The sequence below is a fragment of the Ixodes scapularis genome, unplaced genomic scaffold (genome assembly GCF_016920785.2).
Source record: "Ixodes scapularis isolate PalLabHiFi unplaced genomic scaffold, ASM1692078v2 PGA_scaffold1__304_contigs__length_218370807, whole genome shotgun sequence".
NCBI lineage: Eukaryota > Metazoa > Arthropoda > Arachnida > Ixodida > Ixodidae > Ixodes > Ixodes scapularis.
This window is the reverse complement of record NW_024609846.1, coordinates 131605863-131625631: the sequence shown is the minus strand read 5'-3', so window position 1 is coordinate 131625631 and position 19769 is coordinate 131605863. Positions and strand designations below refer to the sequence as shown.

General features: G+C 44.7%; 1 protein-coding gene across 1 annotated transcript in view; it reads right to left on the bottom strand.

Moving 5' to 3' along the window:
* Nucleotides 1-3727: 3727 nt before the first annotated feature.
* LOC120850587 (amiloride-sensitive sodium channel subunit alpha) overlaps nt 3728-19769 on the bottom strand; it is a 41274-nt gene continuing 25232 nt past the window's right edge. The window contains exons 9-11 of the mRNA XM_042290334.1: nt 18604-18650; nt 18215-18297; nt 3728-3871 (exon numbers count right to left, since the gene is read on the bottom strand). Coding sequence (XP_042146268.1) covers nt 3728-3871; nt 18215-18297; nt 18604-18650 — 274 coding nt within the window. The remainder of the gene's footprint in view (nt 3872-18214; nt 18298-18603; nt 18651-19769) is intronic.

Genomic DNA, 19769 nt, shown 5'->3' with positions numbered 1-19769 from the left:
ATGTAGCCTCTTCCGATGGAGGATCCGACTTCTTCGCGTCGGGTCTGCGTGCGCCTTCAACGCGCTGCCGTTTTATGGGAATGACGACTTCCGCCTGTACATCTGAGTGGGTAGTTGGGTGCGTCGGTGCCAGCTCTTGGGAGGGAGGATTTTCTTTGGTGAAGGTGATTTACCTTGTTCCTGGCAGGGTGGTACTTGTTCCATGGTGGCGGGTGGCTTTATCGATGGATTGGCATCGGGTCGTGACGGCCGTCGACGCCATTTTCTCAGTGTTCAAACCCACCAGGTGCAGTTTCCAAGTGAAATATACAATGCTTACGACTGGAAAACAAAATGTAAATTATTTTAAATTGGGCTATTTACGAAAAATAAGCTGAGAGCCACAAAACTGCGACCAGGCTGTTCGGAGGCTTCTTCTTCCCGCTGATTTAGTCATATTCGATGATGCCCGGAAAGTATCCAAAGTAAAACTGTACCTTTAGATGTAGTAATTAAAAGTTAATTACTGAAAGTAATTATTAATATAATTATACCGAACGATGATAATTTTCCAAAATGGGCCTTTTGGCGGAGTCATATAAGACATCAACCTTTATTTCTGTGCGATACGTACCTTTCGCAGGAACGATGTGGCCCGCGTTGCGTGTAACACCGTATATCCGTCTGATTTCGGCCAAATAATGTGAAGTGAAAAAAAGGCATGGAGCTATCTTCATGTGGCACCGATGCTGGTTGGAATCGGCCAATTTCGTCAAAAATAGGTCATAAGCGAACGCGCTGCTCGTACAACGTTTTATTACGCGTGAACATTTATACAGGATATATACGGGTGCATTCAAGAAAAGCGGAGTACTTTACGCGAATAGTGTCAGCTGATTATATTGTTGGCAAGCGTCTTGGGAAAGCGCTCGTCTGTATTTCTGGTTGAACCTAGTTAAAGGTATTCTGAGGAGGTTTCCGAGATCGTCTAAATAGGCCATAACTCACTCTGCGGGCTTCAAGCATGTTAGGAATAAATAAATCATAACGATGCACGGCCGATTTCCCTATTTAAAAAAACAATAAAAGCAATCAAAGATCGAACACACCGATTTCATCTCTGGTGATGGGAGTTGTTCCGCAGCCAGAACAACATGTGACCAATGACAACGCGAAATTTCGTTGAGATTGCAAACACTGTTATTACAAAATGTGTATGCTTTTGTAGATGATAAAAGCAAAGAGTAGTCAAAAAATGTTTTTTTTTTTCGCGAGGAGGGAACATAATAGTGCCATAGTCGTCCCAAAAACAACGCACTATGTTTGGTTTTTTGTGTGTGTGTGTGGGAGTGATATGTTTGTCTGTCAACTCTAGAGCGTGAACTCGCTGGGTTGAATCGTAGTCTTGGCTGTATGGACAACGAGCCGCGCGGATTTGAGATATCACTGCGCGGTTCCACGGGTCGGGGGCGCGAGGATCCTTCGCTTGCTATTGACTGACCGTGGTCCTGGTTTCGGAACATGCTCCTCCCATCGCCGGAGTTGAAATCAGTGTGTCGCGATCTTTGGTTGCTTTTTTGATGAGAAAATCGGTCGCGTATGATTTAGAGATTTCTAGGATGGATAGAGCCAGCAGAGTGAGTTATTGCCATATTTAGGCGACCTCAAAAATCCCCTCAAGGCACTTTTAATGAATTACGACTAATTTCTTAAGTCTAAGAGAAATACTGACGAACGTTTGTGGGTGCTAACAACGTCGTGTTTGGTATACCTTCTTTATTGTTTCACTTATGAGGTGTAAATAAGGTGTCTTTCATTGCAGCGCCACAATGCGGCTTGTCCATTTCTGCCTTTTTATTCTGAAATATAAAGGCAAACACAAGTTATAGCACGTGATGTAAAATGGCAAGGTGTTGGTTGGGGAGCGGTAGGAGTTGACAGTAAACACCCGTTGTACATACAACTTAGGCCTGTGGATGAAAGTAGCATATACTTTCGCTGATTTGCCTTGTCTTTGCGTAAAAGGCAGAGCTACAGCCAATTCATGCGATGAGAATTTGCACACATGCAACTTAAAATGGCTGAAGTGAATGTAGTGAGTTAGGTCGGATTCGGTTTATTCGAAATATGGAAGCTTTCGCTTGTCAGGGTTTCGAAGTAGACATGGTAAGATCAACTAATCCAAAGCACCTTATAACTGCAACAAACGTTTCAGCCAGACTTAAGGTAATTATGGCGTGGTGTACATAATTGTAACGCACAAAACACGCTGCTAGGGATGATGAACATATGATGTTATCATATTAACCAGCGAAACAACTGGCCACTCACTCCTGCGGTGCATTCACATCAAGTCGACTGCACTTTTTCCCTTTTAACGTAGCCTGGCGTGAATAATTTGGACTTTGATAGTATATTATCGTAGCCAACAACACCTTCGTACGACATGTTCCAGTGTTCTGAGTTTCTCGCCCGATTAAAAAATGGCAGTTGTTTCGTTTAGAGCATTCTATCTGAAGGCGAATACAAGCAAACATGTCAAAAAATCAGCTCGGAGTGACTCGTAAAGAAGAGTTGAAAGAAAACAAAAAGTTGTCCACCCGAGGGCTCAGGGTGCATTCTATTTGTAAAATCAAAGTACACAATCGCGAAGATTTACTCACCGAAGACCCCAGCATTTTCTCGGTGTGAACTCATCGAGTTTCTTCTCTAATGCGGTCCTGCGAATTAAATACATGTTCGGAAGTTAGGCAATGATGTTATTTTGTTACTTTGCAAAGGGTACGCGGTCAGCAATGATAAACAGGATAAACATTGTTGCGATAAGAACATAAATTTTCTGAGGCAAAGTGACAAGCGTCGGGTGCACCATTGCATTTATTTATTTGTGTATTGATTAGTCCAATTAATAAATCAACAATTATTTTATTCAGTCATTCATTTGTTCTTTCGTTCATTCATTCATCATAGAAACAAATGTAAATTAGCCGAAGTATTTTTTTGTTATCTCTGAAGGGGCAGGGACTGGTTGAGAAAAATACCCGTGACTCTTTCTGAATTGTTATTGAACACTTGATTATCGATTGCACCTTCGGCCGCAGTACCATTAAGTCTGCCGGTCGTCCAAAGTTTCAATACGAGATAGAAATTTCGAGGTCAATAATGAACGTCTCTCTCGTTAACGGCAGACCCTTGTCGTTTCTCTATTGATGTATTCCAGTTGCGTCATTAACAACGAAACATGGTACTCGGAATTTTGAAATTCATTAATTACGTTCTAAAAAGCCAAGATTTTTTTTTTCATAACTATAATTTTATGTTGTTGCTTGTGTGTTCTCCTGTGAGCAAGCACGTGCACTCGCAAGCCTGCCAATGCTACCTTCAAGGGCACGCTGCACGTGCTTGGATGGACGCTGCCATAACCAACGTTCATTTCCTGGTTTCTTCTATTCCACTGGCTCGACTTTATTATTATGGTAACGCGACAAGCCATTGCCTTTCAAGGCGCCTCGGCGTCCTTTTTTCGAACGTGCTTGATGTATACGACCAGAGAAGGCCGGCAATGACGGCTCTATAGCCTTACGGAAAGCGCCCTTAGAGCTGTAGGAGCACTCCCGCACGCTCTGCAGAACAGACGAGGAAATCTCTCGGGTCGTTCACAATTTCAAGCAGACGCAGAAAGGTTTTATGCGCAAAGCACAACTACTGATTTTTTTTCTTCTTTTCGAAGCTATAACCTGCATCACTGTCATTTTGGATGCAACCTGCACGTGGAGTAAGATACCCACTTGTGCTGCATGGCCTTTGTGTGAAGGTCTAGAAGAAAGGTGACCACAGATGTACCGAGCCATATTCCCAGATACGCGCCCGTGTAGGCCGCAAGTTCTATTATCTAGAAAAAAGAAAATAATTATCGTTTTACAATGGATCCTTTCAAAAGTTTGTATAGTATTAGGCGGCCGTTTCAAAATTGAGCGGTGTCGCCGTCTCCGCCGTCGTCGGCGAAACCGCGCGTCGGATTATGGGACGTTTCCCATAATGACGTCACACGTGACGTCACGATGGTAAAGTTTCCCGCGAAATTTCGCGGGCAATTTTTCCGCTAAATTTAGCGAGAAAACGCAGTATGAGTTGTCACATTAAGCAATGCAAAACGTCACACTTGCATTGCTTAGTATCACAACTCAGACTGCGTTTTTTTGGTCTAAACATATGTTTCGGCATCGTCATTCGCTGGCGGCCTCCTTAATTTGCGGTATTCTACTCTCCGAGTGTTTTGCGAGAAAGTAGACGCATGGGCTTTTTTTAGAGTATAAAACATTCTTGATCGGAACGGTAACAATCCTAGATCGTTACATAAATATCGAACAATGACGGACCTGATGTGCTACTCTGCGGCACGCCGCAATAGACTCTGTGTTTTCTACTGGTACTGCTTCCAGTTTGAGTCATCTGGAACCTGTTCGTGAAGTTGTCCGTTAAGAATTTGTTGAAGGATCCTCTCAAACCTTGTTAAGTTTTAATAGGAAGAGTGCGCGACCAATTGTATCAATTGCCATTGACAGACCCAAAAACCAGGCAAGGGCAACTTTATTATTTTTAAACGTTTCATCAACACATTATGAGAAATTTTCAAGTAGTGAAATAGTGTTTCTTTGTTGCCTGAAACCATACTGCCCATCGTTTAATAAGGAAAATCACACTCAAGCTTCTTGCTTCGTGGTTGGTTCTTCAGCATTCATGCCTGCTGAGGCTGCGATTTCATTGTCTGTGTGAAGCGAGACTAAGATTCCCATGACTCCCCACGCGCTGTGTTTCTTCAGCTGACAGTGACCCCCCATTGTTGGATCCCATACTCTCTGTGCTTGTATTGAACACAAGGGCTGCGACGGCCCACTCGGCGCAAACTCGCAGGGCAGCCGACAAAAAGTGCGCGTGTCTCCCGGCCCGTGTGGAGCTAAACAGCGCCAGCGTCTGCGGTGAAGACAATCTTTTGCTTCGCTGGGAGCATGCACGGGGAATGGGTAAAATCGTGCCGGTAGAGGGAGCAGCCCTTGGCAGCTGATCGTGTTAATCTCGCAGACCGGTTTACGAGGCATCCGCGAATATCGCTCGGTATAGATCAATTAGAGAAGGAAGCGTCGGGTACCAAATTGGGTTTAGACGAATTAAAGCGTGAGTGAAAAATAACCTGAGCCTAGTTGTGACATGTTAACTTTTGAATAGGAAGGCTTGTTAATGGAAACTGTTTATTGCTAAAATATTGAAAAAGCAATTGATGACAGGTTTGTAAAGAACACACATTGAACCAGATACACTAGAACAGGGGTGGCCAAGCTGCCGCTCGCGGCTCCACCCCCCCCCCCCCCCCTCCGCCTCCTTCCCGATCACACGAGCACTTCTCCAAAAAGAGAAATGGAACGCGTTTTAAATAGAAAGACAGGTTACGGTTTGGCAGTCTTGCGCTATTGCTATCCTTACGTACAGTTGGACTGCTTTTGACTCGGATAGATTGAAAGTAGTTCGAGTTTCGTTTATTGCACTGGACAAAAGTTTGCACTCCTCCCGTCGCGGCTCTTGGAAGTTTCGTGGTTTCGTTTGCGGCTCTTAGGCCGGGTTAGCCTGGCCACCCCTGCACTAGAAAAACCCCATAAAGTTAAAGCGAAATCGCGTCACTGCGTTGAATGGCGTTCGTGGAGGCAACGGGCAAGGTATGTTTTCACTTATATTTTTAATCTTTCTTTTGAGTCTTGCGTATTTCCCAGAAGAATGCAAGTAGCGAAGGTGTCTCTACTGTATGAAAAAAAAAGAGACAAAAATGAGTTAGGTAACTATATAGACCTATTTCTATATTGCCCGTCTTTTCGAAGGCTTTGGAAAAGTTACTCTATCATCGTTTACTAGACTTCTCGAATAAATGTGATCTCATTACTTCCTCGCAATTTGGTTCTAGGAAGAACTGTTCAACAGAGACAGCTCTACTTGATCAAAAATAATTTATTTTAGAAAATTTTGAAAGTAAAAAAATACTTCTAATTGTATTCCCAAATTTTACGAAACCCTTTGACTGTCTTAATCACGAGGTGTTATTAAAAAACCTTGAAATTTACGGCATTCCCGGATATGCCCTACAGCTTTAATAGTTATACCTACGACATCGCTATCAACATGTTAACATAAACGGTCATTCTTCCACTGTGAGATCTATTACGTCAGGTGTTTTTAAAGGAAGCATATTGGGACCATTTTTTTAATCTTCACATTAATGAAATAATGAACGTAAATACTAAGGCGACATTTATAATTTATGCAGATGATACTTTAATATTTGTTTTTCTGCCGAAGCCTGTGACGAAATAATTGATTTGGCGAAATATACTTCATTAAATATAAAAAGGCTGTGCGGATAGCAACTCACTGAAAATAAATATTAATAAGACGAAAGCGGTCATTTTTGGACCAAAAATAAGTACCTGATTATATCGAAGGTTCTCCGCTTTGACTCATCTCCCATCGAAATCGTTAGTTGTTTCATAGCTTTTAAAGTGTTTTTTAGTGACAAAATGAGCTGAGATAATCATATCAACTATATTGTTCCAAAGCTTGCTCGGGTAGTGGAAATCGCAAAATCGCTACCGAACTGCTTTAGTAACGAGCGTTGAATTGTTGCTGTACAAATCCCCATTAGCGTATTGTCTTCTAGTTTGGGGCGCATCCACAATGACTAATATAAAAAAAAGAAAAACTGTTTTTGCTGCAGAAAAAGATATTCAGGGGAATATGTAATGTGCCATAAGAGTTTCATTCTGCCGATTTATTTACGAACTGTAGAATAATTAAAATTTATAAATATATCAGTACAGCCTCGGTACTAGTTTTAAAAGTGAAAAAAGGGGCTCGTGTTTTCTGGAAAGATTTGCGTCGTTAAGGGAAATGTCCCCTACATTATTCTACCCGCAACGCAGAGAAATGAGGGATGGTCCCGCAACGAACGAACTATGGCTATCAAAAGTTAAATTTTAAACTCCCACACTTGCTAAATAGTATTTGCATTGACAATATTGATTTTGATAGTTTAACTTTCAAGGGCCTGCGCTTATAATTTTGTACGTGATTTTAATTTCATTCTATGTTTTGCACTTGGGTGAACCTTGGTTTGTACAAATGTTATCCGTAGATGTGAAGCGGTTTCACTGTAGACTTTTTTTTTTGTATTTTTACGCATGCTTGCTGCTGACCAGTGTAAGGGGCCCGAGGACCAGTCAAGCTGTCTGCTGCAGCTTTTTTCCTTTGCCCCCCCCCCCCCCCCCCCTCATTAGTTGGAAAATAAAGTTATTATTACTGTTATTATTATGATATTGGCCTCCAGCCAATGCCTGTCGTCTACCTAGCTACGAAGGCGTGTGACGAAACGAAGCGTACATTGATTGTAACTTTCCGCTTGTTAGAGACCACACCGTTAAAGGTCTCTAGCTCAGCTTTTGGAACTTACGAGAAAGAGGCTTTCGCACCAACTTCGTGTACGCTCTATTTTTCTTTTTTATTTTTTTATTTTTTACTGAAAGCATAGTTTTTTTAAAAGTCACCCGAAGAACATTGTGGATATGAAACGAACAAGTTCACGGCGATGAGCCTCGTTGTGGTTGGGCAGTCTAGCAAAACAGGGTCGCAGACTGCTGGCTCTGCTAACCTAAGAAGTGTTGGGGGGTCGCCAGTTGCTCACGTTGCATGATAACACATCTGAAGCAAACATTTTGAGAATTTAGAGCAGATTAATTAAACATGATGAAAAACAGCCTCAGAAAAGCAGGGACGAGGAGCGAGTTAATCCTCGTTCCCGTTTTTCTGAGGCTGTTTTTCATCATGTTCAACTCTTACCAATTGGCCCAAATCACCACCCTACTTCAGCAGATTAATTAGTTCGCCCGAGGGGTATGAGAGTCCTCCTCGATCCAGGTGGTTTGTAAGGCCACGCAAATTGCTCTTGGTCTTCGGTTTCTCCATATTACATGATAAGGAGAGGCATGCCAAGTGTTCGTTTACGACACGGGTGATGTAGCCTCCAATGTGTGCCTTTGCAAATGACTCGAGGACCTGCATTCTTCTCACAGCATGATGGGATAGCATAGCTAAACGTTCATTACACTTTCTGGAAGGTCGAGTGATGCGGTGACTGGCACTGAAGGTATCCCGCAAGGGCAGGACAAGCGTATTTATCAATCCGTCACTCACCTGCGAACCACTTGCCGCAGCTGGGTAATAGACCCTTTCCGAAATTCAGTCTGGCCACTTTGATCATTATTATCATCAGTGGAACGGCATCTCTGCCATACGAATGGCGGCCTTCTAGTGACTGATAAAAGAAGACGTTGAAGATGTTCCTAAGTGGATCTTGCGAGGCCTGTACATTCGGGGGGTCAGTACGACGCGGCGTAGGAATGGAAAACAAGAGCTACGTAAGCGTTTATTTCTAATAGTAACTCAAATTCAGTCAATCTGTGTGCGGCACACAATCTGCTTTAAAACACTTTGGTGTAAAGAATTTTCTGGAGGCATCTGAGTGGGTTGGAGCTTTTATCTGAATGCAGGTTCTTGGTCACCGTCGAACTGAAAGTGATCGAGAAAGAACTCACTGAACAATTCCTCGCGTGCCGTTGACTTGCGAAAGTCACGGTGCCGATACAAGTTCATCTCCGTCATTGATATGGCAAAACCTAAACTGCTTTACAAACCACCAGATGGCACTGAATTTCGGAAAGGGTCTATAACAGGGTTTCGCGATGTGAACTACGGATCGCCAGGACACCGCTAAGCACGACGATCGAGCATGGAGATGTAGGGTCTTCTGCGTGTTCTAACTGAGCAAGGCTCTGTGTCAGCTATCCGAATTTCGCGCGCTCAAGATCCTTTTTAGTGGCCGTTGAGGGCGCTGAGGGTTGGAATTCGATAGGATTCGGTGCTTCGTGGAGAAGTAGCGGGATTCGCGCTCAGTTGCAGCTGCGCCGAGAAGCACAGTGAAACTTACATAGAAGGCTCTAACACAACTCGTACTACACACAAAAAAAAAATATGAAAGACGTTTACAATTTTCTATAACGCCAAATCAGAGCGCAGGCCTTGAGGAGGACGATGGGAGGATACGGAGAGGAGGTTATGCCCCTATGCCCCTCCTCTTTATTTCTACCCTCTTCTCCTCCCGTGCTCCTCCCCTACTCCTCAGCTCCTCCTCCTCCTCCCTTGAGGTTTTTCAATTTCGCGATATACCGTGCCATACAATCTGAGAAAGATAATATATATTGTGGTATTTTTGCTCACCGCTTGTCCTGAGAAAGGAAATATAGTTCTCACATCTGGAAGCTCCCCTCTGTCTAAGCTCTGCCGGTGCCAGGAAACAGCACAGCGTTAGAGTCGACACTTTGACGAAGCATGTGATACCCTCGATGTCATCCTACTTGCTTTCGGCTCTGTCGAACACTGCTTGGCGTTTATGATTTCCTCAGCATTAGTCTTGACTCTTGAGCGTGCTCCCCCCAGATGGCATTGCAGAACAGCGAGTGCACGTCCCTCGGGGCCAATGGGATGTTTTCCTGCATGACTGTTATGCAGTTCTTCTTTGTCTTGATCGAAATATTTGTTGAGTGCTGTAGGCGAGAGATACAGTGCTACCACGAGCAAGCCGTTGTCGACCTTGATGGCACACAATTTACCAACTTCGTCTGACGTGCCACAGAGATCGACGAGTACAGCACAGACCCGTACCCATGTAGATGGCTATTTGGATAACGAGTACATTACGCTTTCATACGTGCCTCCCATGGTTTATGAATGGTGATATCACTTGCCTGCACAACGGGTAGCTGGCATTTCCCCTTTTCCTCCTCCTCCTCTCCTTCTCCCCTCCTTCCTCCTCTCTTTTCTTTTCCACCTCTCCTCCTCCTACTCCCCTCCTCTTCCTCCACTTTTTTCACGTCACAAAGGTCACTCGTGACCTTCGTGACGTCAAGAGTGATGTCCCTCGTGAAGGTCACTGTGAAAGCCGTGACCTTCGTTATGACCTTCACGGGTGACCTTCGTGGCGTCACTCGTGATCTTCTTGACGTCACGTGTGACGTCATTATGGGAAATGTCCCATAATGCAATGCGCGGTTAATCCGACGGCGACGCCGCTCTAGCCAGAAACGGGCGGCAACCGCCAATGCTGCTTGATGACGTTTTGGAACAGGGTCTATGGCACGCTTGGAAGCGTGCTCCGAGAATGGCACCATGGCTGTACTGCTTGGCTAAATTTCTCATTTACAGCGTAAACCAGTGTCGCCACATCTTAAAGGGGTCATGAAACGATATCGGGTTGGAATGTTCATGACTTCACAGAGGCGTACCGCTCCTAGTCTGGCCCAAGTATACCCGCACAGCCCGCCGCTTATTCAGGAGCTTCTTGGTCGTGGTAAAATTGTGAGGATAAAAGGGGACTATTTATTTCAGTCTTACCTACGCAAAGCCTGATGAGGTAATTGTGGGATCGAAACCACCCGCCTGATGACCGTCGATCGTGGCGTGTGGACTGGACACGAGAACTGCGTAAGCACTCAACTTCGTATCATAACAATAAATGCCTCGGCGGACACTCGGGTAGGGGCTCGTGTCCAACCACTGCGGTGATGAGAAGAGCCTAACTTCAACAATGCCTGGAGCTCAGCACGTGTTTCTTACTTCGCCGACACCACCGCGTGGCTCTGATTAGCGTTGGCGGCATAGGATAAGCATTAGGCCACGTGGCCGTTTGTCCTGGCCCCAAGATGAGGGTGTGAACGATACCCACATTTCTCGAATTTATTTGCCGACTTCCATTGCGTAGAAATCAAAACTAAGGCAAGTTTATTCAATTATTAACGTTAAAGAGTGACTCGTAGTTGTGTTTAATGAAAGTTGAAAAATCGTTTCATGGCCCCTTTAAAGACCGGGCCGGCACTGTACAAACAACTGCGTCAAATTAGTATTTTGGTTGGGTGGTATGCTTCGTTGTCGAGCCGTAAATTAGTACCCTCGCGATAATTAAAAGGGGGCGTGGCAAACAGTAATGTACGTATACGATCGTCTCAAGAGTTTGTGGAGTTGACGAACACAAACCCATGGTATCAGCACGCGCTTTGGTAGCAACGCGGATACGAAGTTCTCGTCCGCTTTCACACCTGTGACTTCCAAAGTGCTGCGACCGACATGCGATACGCGGTATCAGCGTTAATGCAACGCAACCAGTGCTGAGAAATCCGTGGGCTGATTTACAGGGCGGTCCAGATGCCGACTTTCTATTCTTACGAATATTTTCGGCAAAAACTCACAAAAGGTGGCTGGTTATCTACACTTTATTTCCACAGAGGATTTTTTTCAATAGAGAATTAGGGCAATGTACAGCGCTCACCAAACTTACCCGGAACGCGCGAGCAGCGTCGTATCTAATAGGAGCGCTACCCTGGCGGCAGCTGAAGAATTGCACCATGACGTAGCGCTGAATAAAGCAGTCCGAGCAAGGGAGGCCGCTCGCTCGAGGCCGAAGCCGCTGCTGAACCGGAGACAACGCAGCAAATTTGCCGGTGATTCACTTACATTTTTCGCCTCATTCGGTACAAGCATTGAGTGCTGCTAACTGATTTAATCGTTCAATCGTAGACTGTTTCGACAGACACCTATGCATCTTTGAGCCAAAAGGTACAGATAAGTATAAATTGACCGGCCGCCAAAATTGCTGCGGCGTCCAAGTCTAGCGAGCCGCCTTTCCGGCTTGGAGTGTTTTATTAAGTGCTACGTAATGAAGCAGTTCTTCGGCCGCCACCAAGATAGCCCTCCCATGAGATCAGACACTGTTCGTGCGTTCCGAATAAGTTTGATGACCACTGTGCCTCCTCGTTTGAAGGTCCTTTTGTCCCCGATTGATTGGAAATACGTTATTACTTTCGAAATACGATCGCTAATGATTCATGATTTTTGGAAAAATACATATTTCACGTTCTTGTGGGCCTTATAGTATTCATATTGTTTTAGCGTATAGTCTGTAAGCGGAAACTACGTTGAAACCCTCAACTCTTCGTCGGGTGTTTTGTTGGGGTGGGTTTTCATTCAGGAGCATGCCGCTCCTTCTATCTCAAGAAAAACGTCCACTGCTGGTTTAAGGTTTTTTTTAAACAATATATCCAACAAAGCTTCCTTTTTTATAGTTTCGCATCAGTTCCTGGTATTTGATAGCTAGTTTATTTATTTAAATCATACTAAAGAGAGAATCAATGACCGAAGTTTAAATGATAAAAAAAAATGCTCCGATCGAGCAATCCCACTTGCACACATGCAAACAAGAGTGACAAACAAACAGCAATATAACACACACGTGACACGTGTACGTGTGCTCGACATGCTCGGGAGCTTTCTTTTGTAAACGGTCCCGAAATCATTGTTCTTCGTGAATTTCTACGAAGACCATCTGCAAAACGGGTTCTAGTACTTCGGTATACTTTGCCTTCTATAGAGCACTCATGAGGTGAAGCCAACGTCACTCCGCTCCAGCAGCATCACACATGGACGTGCTTTTGCTGCGTCAACCATGCACGTGCTTTCGCCACGTCAACCTTGTCACTACTGTTGAGTAATCAAATTTATTATGGGGACGTTACGACGACGGGAGTTTCGTCTGGGTTAAAACGACGTCTCCGCCATAGATAAGCAATTTAGCCAGTACAGTACTCGGATAAACTTCGTTCAAAGGTAGTTTGAAATCGACATGTTCTTGTAAATAACATTAAGAAATATAATGAAAAAGTGAGGCACTTGGGTCGTTCATTGTGCCTGAAGCATTATGACTTTAACGACGTGATTATATCCAGCGCAACAATGAGAGCACGAATGGCAGGCGTAAGCCCACCAGTGTGTATACGTCGGCCGGCGCTTGCGCGTGCTTAAATGTGTGCGTGTGTGTGTTCTTCTTTGTTTGTAAGTGTAAGTGTAAGGGCGGAGCGTTGAAATTGTACGGGGGTGAACGAACGGTTTATGTAATTTTCTGGGTACGGCCCTGGTCTCAGCTATCCGAATTTCGCGCGCTCAAGGTACCTTTCACTTCGTTCCTTTCTTAGTGGCCGTTGAGGGCGCTGAGGGTCGGGATTCGATAGGATTCGGTGCTTCGTGGAGAAGTAGCGGGATTCGCGCTCAGTAGCAGCTGCGCCGAGAAGCAGAGTGAAACTTACATAGAAGGCTCTAACACAACTCGTACTACAAAAAAAAAAAATATGAAACACGTTTACAATTCCCTATAACGCCAAATTAGAGCGCAGGCCTTGAGAAGGACGATGGGAGGATTCGGAGAGGAGGTTATGCCCCTATGCCCCTCCTCTTTATTTGTACCCTCTTCTTCTCCCGTGCTCCTCCCCTATTCCTGAGCTCCTCCTCCTCCTCCCTTGAGGTTTTTCAATTTTGCGATATACCGTGCTAAACAATCTGAGAAAGATAATATATATTGTGGTATTTTCGCTCACCGCTTGTCCTGAGAAAGGAAATATAGTTCTCACATCTGGAAGCTCCCCTCTGTCTAAGCTCTGCCGGTGCCAGGAAACAGCACAGCGTTAGAATCGACACTTTGACGAAGCACGCGATACTCTCGATGTCATCCTACTTGCTGTCGGCTCTGTCCAACACTGCTCGGCGTTTTTGATTTCCTCAGCATTAGTCTTGAGCGTGCTCCCCCGAGATGGCACAGCAGAACAGCGAGTGCACGTCCCTCGGGGCAAATGGGATGTTTTCCTGCATGACTGTTATGCAGTTCTTCTTTGTCTTGATCGAAATATTTGTTGAGTGCTGTGGGCGAGAGATACAGAGCTACCACGAGCAAGCCGTTGTCGACTTTGATGGCACACAATTTACCAACTTCGTCTGACGTGCCACAGAGATCGACGAGTACAGCACAGACCCGTACCCATGTAGATGGCTACTTGGATAACGAGTACATTACGTTTTCATACGTGCCTCTTATGGTTTATGAATGGTGATATCACTTGCCTGCACAACGGGTAGCTGGCATTTCCCCTTTTCCTCCTCCTTCTCTCCTCCTCCCACCTCCTCCTCTTCTTCTCCCCTCCTTCCTCCTCTCTTTTCTCTTCCTCCTCTTTTCCTCCTACTCCCCTCCTCTTCCTCCACCCTTTTCACGTCACAAGGGTCACTCGTGACCTTTGTGACGTCAAGAGTGATGTCCCTTGTGAAGGTCACTGTGAAAGTCGTGACCTTCGTTGTGACCTTCACGGGTGACCTTCGTGGCGTCACTCGTGACCTTCTTGACGTCACGTGTGACGTCATTATGGGAAATGTCCCATAATGCAACGCGCGGTTAATCCGACGGCGACGCCGCTCTAGCTAGAAACGGGCGGCAACCGCCAATGCTGCTTGATGATGTTTTGGAACAGGGTCTATGGCACGCTTGCAAGCGTGCTCCGAGAATGGCACCATGGCGGTACTGCTTGGCTAAATTTCTCATTTACAGCGTAAACCAGTGTCACCACATCTTAAAGGGGTCATGAAACGATATCGGGTTGGAATGTTCATGACTTCACAGAGGCGTACCGCTCCTAGTCTGGCCCAAGTATACCCGCACAGCCCGCCGCTGATTCAGGAGCTTCTTGGTCGTGGTGAAATTGTGAGGATAAAAGGGGACTATTTCTTTCAGTCTTACCTACGCAAAGCCTGATGAGGTAATTGTGGGATCGAAACCATCCGCCTGATGACCGTCGATCGTGGCGTGTGGATTGGACACGAGAACTGCGTGAGCACTCAACTTCGTATCATAACAATAAGTGCCTCGGCGGACGCTCGGGTAGGGGCTCGTGTCCAACCAATGCGGTGATGAGAAGAGCCTAACTTCAACAATGCCTGGAGCTCAGCACGTGTTTCTTACTTTGGCGACACCACCGCGTGGCTCTGATTAGCGTTGGCGGCATAGGATAAGCATTAGGCCACGTGGCCGTTTGTCCTGGCCCCAAGATGAGGGTATGAACGATACTCATATTTCTCGAATTTATTTGCCGACTTCCGTTGCGTAGAAATCAAAACTAAGGCAAGTTTATTCGGTTATTAACGTTAAAGAGTGACTCGTAGTTGTGTTTAATGAAAGTTGAAAAATCGTTTCATGGCCCCTTTGAAGACAGGGCCGGCACTGTACAAACAACTACGTCAAATTAGTATTTTGGTTGGGTGGTATGCCTCGTTGTCGAGCCGTAAATTAGTACCCTCGCGATAATTAAATGGAGGCGTGGCAAACAGTAATGTACGTATGCGATCGTCTCAAGAGTTTGTGGAGCTGACTAACACAAACCCATGGCATCAGCACGCGCTTTGGTAGCAACGCGGATACGAAGTTCTCGTCCGCTTTCACACCTGTGACTTCCAAAGAGCTGCGACCGACATGCGATACGCGGTATCAGCGTTAATGCAACGCAACCAGTGCTGAGAAATCCGTGGGCTGATTTACAGGGCGGTCGTCCACCTGCCGACTTTCTATTCTTGTGAATATTTTCGGCAAAACTCACAAAAGGTGGCTGGTTATATACACTTTATTTCCACAGAGGATTTTTTTAAATAGAGAATTCGGGTAATGTACAGTTCTCACAAACTTATCCGGAACGAGCGAGCAGCGTCGTATCTAATAGGAGCGCTACCCTGGCGGCAGCTGAAGAACTGCACCATGACGTAGCGCTGAATAGAACAGTCCGAGCAAGGGAGGCCGCTCGCTCGAGGCCTAAGCCGCTGCTGAACCGGAGACAACGCAGCAAATTTGCCGGTGATTCACTTATATTTTTCGCCTCATTCGGTACAAGCATTGAGTGCTGCTAACTGATTGAATCGTTCAATCGTAGACTGTTTCGACAGACACCTATGCATCTTTGAGCCAAAAGGTAGAGATAAGTATAGATTGACCGGCCGCCAAAATTGCTGCGGCGTCCGAGTCTAGCGAGCCGCCTTTCCGGCTTGGAGTGTTTTATTAAGCGCTACGTAATGAAGCAGTTCTTCAGCCGCCACCAAGATAGCCCTCCCATGAGATCAGACACTGTTCGTGCGTTCCGAATAAGTTTGGCGACCACTGTGCCTTCTCGTTTGAAGGTCCTTTTGTCCCCGATTGATTGGAAATACGTTATTACTTTTGAAATACGATCGCTAATGATTCATGATTCTCGGAAAAACACATATTTCACGTGCTTGTGGGCCTTATAGTATTCAGATTTTTTTAGCGTATAGTCTGTAAGCGGAAACTACGTTGAAACCCTCAACTCTTCGTCGGGTGTTTTGTTGGGGTGGCCTTTCATTCAGGAGCATGCAGCTCCTTCTATCTCAAGAAAAACGCCCACTGCTGGTTTAAGGTTTTTTTTAAACAATATATCCAACAAAGCTTCCTTTTTTATAGTTTCGCATCAGTTCCTGGTATTTGATAGTTATTTTATTTATTTAAATCATACTAAAGAGAAAATCGATGACCGAAGTTTAAATGATAAAAAAAAAATGCTCCGATCGAGCAATCCCACTTGCACACATGCAAACAAGAGTGACAAACAAACAGCAATATAACACACACGTGACACGTGTACGTGTGCTCGACATGCTCGGGAGCTTTCTTTTGTAAACGGTCCCGAAAGCATTGTTCTTCGTGAATTTCTACGAAGACCATCTGCAAAACGGGTTTTAGTACTTCGGTATACTTTGCCTTCTATACAGCACTCATGAGGTGAAGCCAACGTCACTCCGCTCCTGCAGCATCACACATGGACGTGCTTTTGCTACGTCAACCATGCACGTGCTTTCGCCACGTCAACCTTGTCACTATTGTTGAGTAATCAAATTTATTATGGGTACGTTACGACGACGGGAGTTTCGTGTGGGCTAAAACGACGTCTCCGCCATAGATAAGCAATTTAGCCAGTACAGTACTCGGATAAACTTCGTTCAAAGGTAGTCTGACATCGACATGTTCTTGTAAATAACATTAAGAAGTATAATGAAAAAGTGAGGCACTTCGGTCGTTCATTGTGCCTGAAGCATTATGACTTTAACGACGTGATTATATCCAGCGCAACAATGAGAGCACAAATGGCAGGCGTAAGCCCACCAGCGTGTATACGTCGGCCGGCGCTTGCGCGTGCTTAAATGTGTGCGTGTGTGTGTTCTTCTTTGTTTGTAAGTGTAAGTGTAAAGGCGGAGCGTTCAAATTGTACGGGGGTGAACGAACGGTTTATGTAATAGAAATAAAATATTTTATTAAAGGGGCACTGACACCCCAAAGGTCGTATTCTTTTTTATTGTCGAAAACGATGCAAATTATAATCATAGACATGCAAAAAAAAAAAAAAAACGCATCGCGAAAAAAAATTTCTTTGCGCCGCGCCTTTTTATTTTTGGCGTTTATATTTCCCGCGCTCACCTCCTTGCTTCTTTTGATCGGGGACGTCAAAAATCAGGAAATCTAGAAGCTTTGTAGGCGACATTGCTATAACATTTAATAACGGCAATCGTAAAACATGTTTTTTAACGCAATGACGAACGCACTACGGCCTTTCTTTTTGAAATACCAAAAGTCAGATTTGGGTGTGATGTCGCGTCCTGAATTTGTGTTCTCCCTCGGAAAACATTGCGGCGCTCGAGCGAGTCGGGGAAGAAACCGGTTTTTCCCCGTGCCGGCTCCCTTCTATCCCGCCTGCTGACCTCCTCCTCTCTTCGGGTCGCGGTAGCAACGGCGCTTTGCTTCACAGCGTGGTGCGGAGGTCCGAAAGAAAGTCGAGTCGCAGGAGACCGCAAAATTTGACTCACTGCACTGGCGCGGATCGCGCGGGAACTTCAAATTCGGCATTTGGAAATTGTTTTTTTAATTCACAAATACTGAATTCCCAAGTTTCGAATTTTGAGGGTAATGTCCCGGCATCATTTTCAATTGTTTCGGATAATAAAATAAATTATGATTTTGATGCGTCAGTGCCCCTTTAAAGGGAAATACGATGGTAACTTGCTAAAAAATGCATCAGCGTTAATACCTACAAAAAAAAAGTAAATTATTTTTGCGATTTTAAAAGGGTTCGTAAAAATCGACTAATCAACGCAATGTCACGTTAAAATAATAATAATAATATTATTAATAATAATAAATTTCAAAATGTTGAGAACCTGTGTCTTTGTTACGTACACGAGGACGAGCAACTCAATGGAGCGTAGGTTACTCAACTGTAAGGGTGGGATGGTAGATAACCAGATCTTCGACATCGGAGCGGTACTTCAACTTGAGCTTGAAGGTTTGCCTGTAAGGTCAAAAACATGATCTTAGCAAACTTCAACGTAATGCCGCGTAGCGTCGCTTTGAACATGACTCGAATCTAGACTCCTCCTTCGGCAAATAGAGATTTTTCAAGCCTTGCACCATTCAGAGTAGCCCTTGGCGCAAATTTATGAGTCAGATTTCGAAAAGGCAACACCTACTTTCTGTCTTGAACGGAAACCTGAAAGAAAAAAAGAAAAAGTTGTTTTCATCCTGTTCAATAAAGTAAACAAAAAATGTATTTTTAATTTTTTTACATCTTATTTTAGAAACGGAACAAGAACGTAACAATACTCATACCTCGTCGTCAGAAATGCTGGACATCCGTACGTCATAGTGGACTTGCCTGGAAAGAAATAGTAAGATCAGTTTCTCCGTGCTCTCATCCACGGTCACGGACAGCTGAGGAAGTGAGGGGCATACATGACGAGCTCTGAACAGCTTATTGTCGTGCCAATAAAATAGCCGAATAGCAGAGAAAAGCAAAAAAAAAAAAACTATCCAGGAGTCGGAACATGAAGCGTGACCATCATTAGCATCGCCCGGCATTTCCTAGGCGGTGGGTGACTTTATCCCGAAAAATCCGCAAAGGGCCGAGGAAGCCACAAGTGGGAGAGCGATGAAAGTCACTTTCGTACCAATTTTAGTGACGGACAAATCGGGAGAAAATTTGATAGAGGTAAACAAAAAGAGGGTTATAAGGGCATTCACTCCTCCTCTTCAACTGCTAACGTTAAACTCCCACTTCAATACATTTGGCAACGCTGCGCGCATCAATACTCGTTTTCACCTAAAAAAAAAGGAAGTCTTGCGCATTGCTTATACGCCGCACGAATTATTTCTTAAGATTTGGCTGTCGTAGAAAGTAGCGGTTTTCTTGGCGTTTGAAACGTGTAAGTCTTGGTAAGATAACGCGTTGTATGTAATCTAAAATCTAAAATTAAAATCTACATATATCTTAATTCCCAACTTAAAGGGGCCCTTCAATCATATTTAAGCGTTTACCTTTTTTTTGCGGTTTCCACGTCTCTTGGGGTTCGGGCAAGCCAGCGGGCTCGGAGGGAGTAACTAGATATCAGTGCGTTATATTTTAAACGAACGACGCGGAAACTTTTTCCACCAACGGGGCGACCCGCGGTGCCGAAAGCGCGCAAAATGTGAAATCTTTGGTCCCGGGCTTACTCCTGGTCAGAGCGCTGAAAGCTTGTTTTCAGTAGCAATATAAAATATAAGTGGCTCGAACCGTTTCAATTATGTATAAAAGTAGTTTTTGTTCCGTATTTTATATCAGAAAATAAACAAATGCAGTTTATAAAGTACGGAAACAAGAGATGACCCGTTGACATACCCGCCACCAAGCGGTGGAAAAGGCGGCGCATACTAGAAAGGGCTAGTGGGATCAGGCACCGACGTGCAGCGAGCGTAGAGAGGTCCCGGATGTACGCGGCAGCGCTGAGGTCGTATA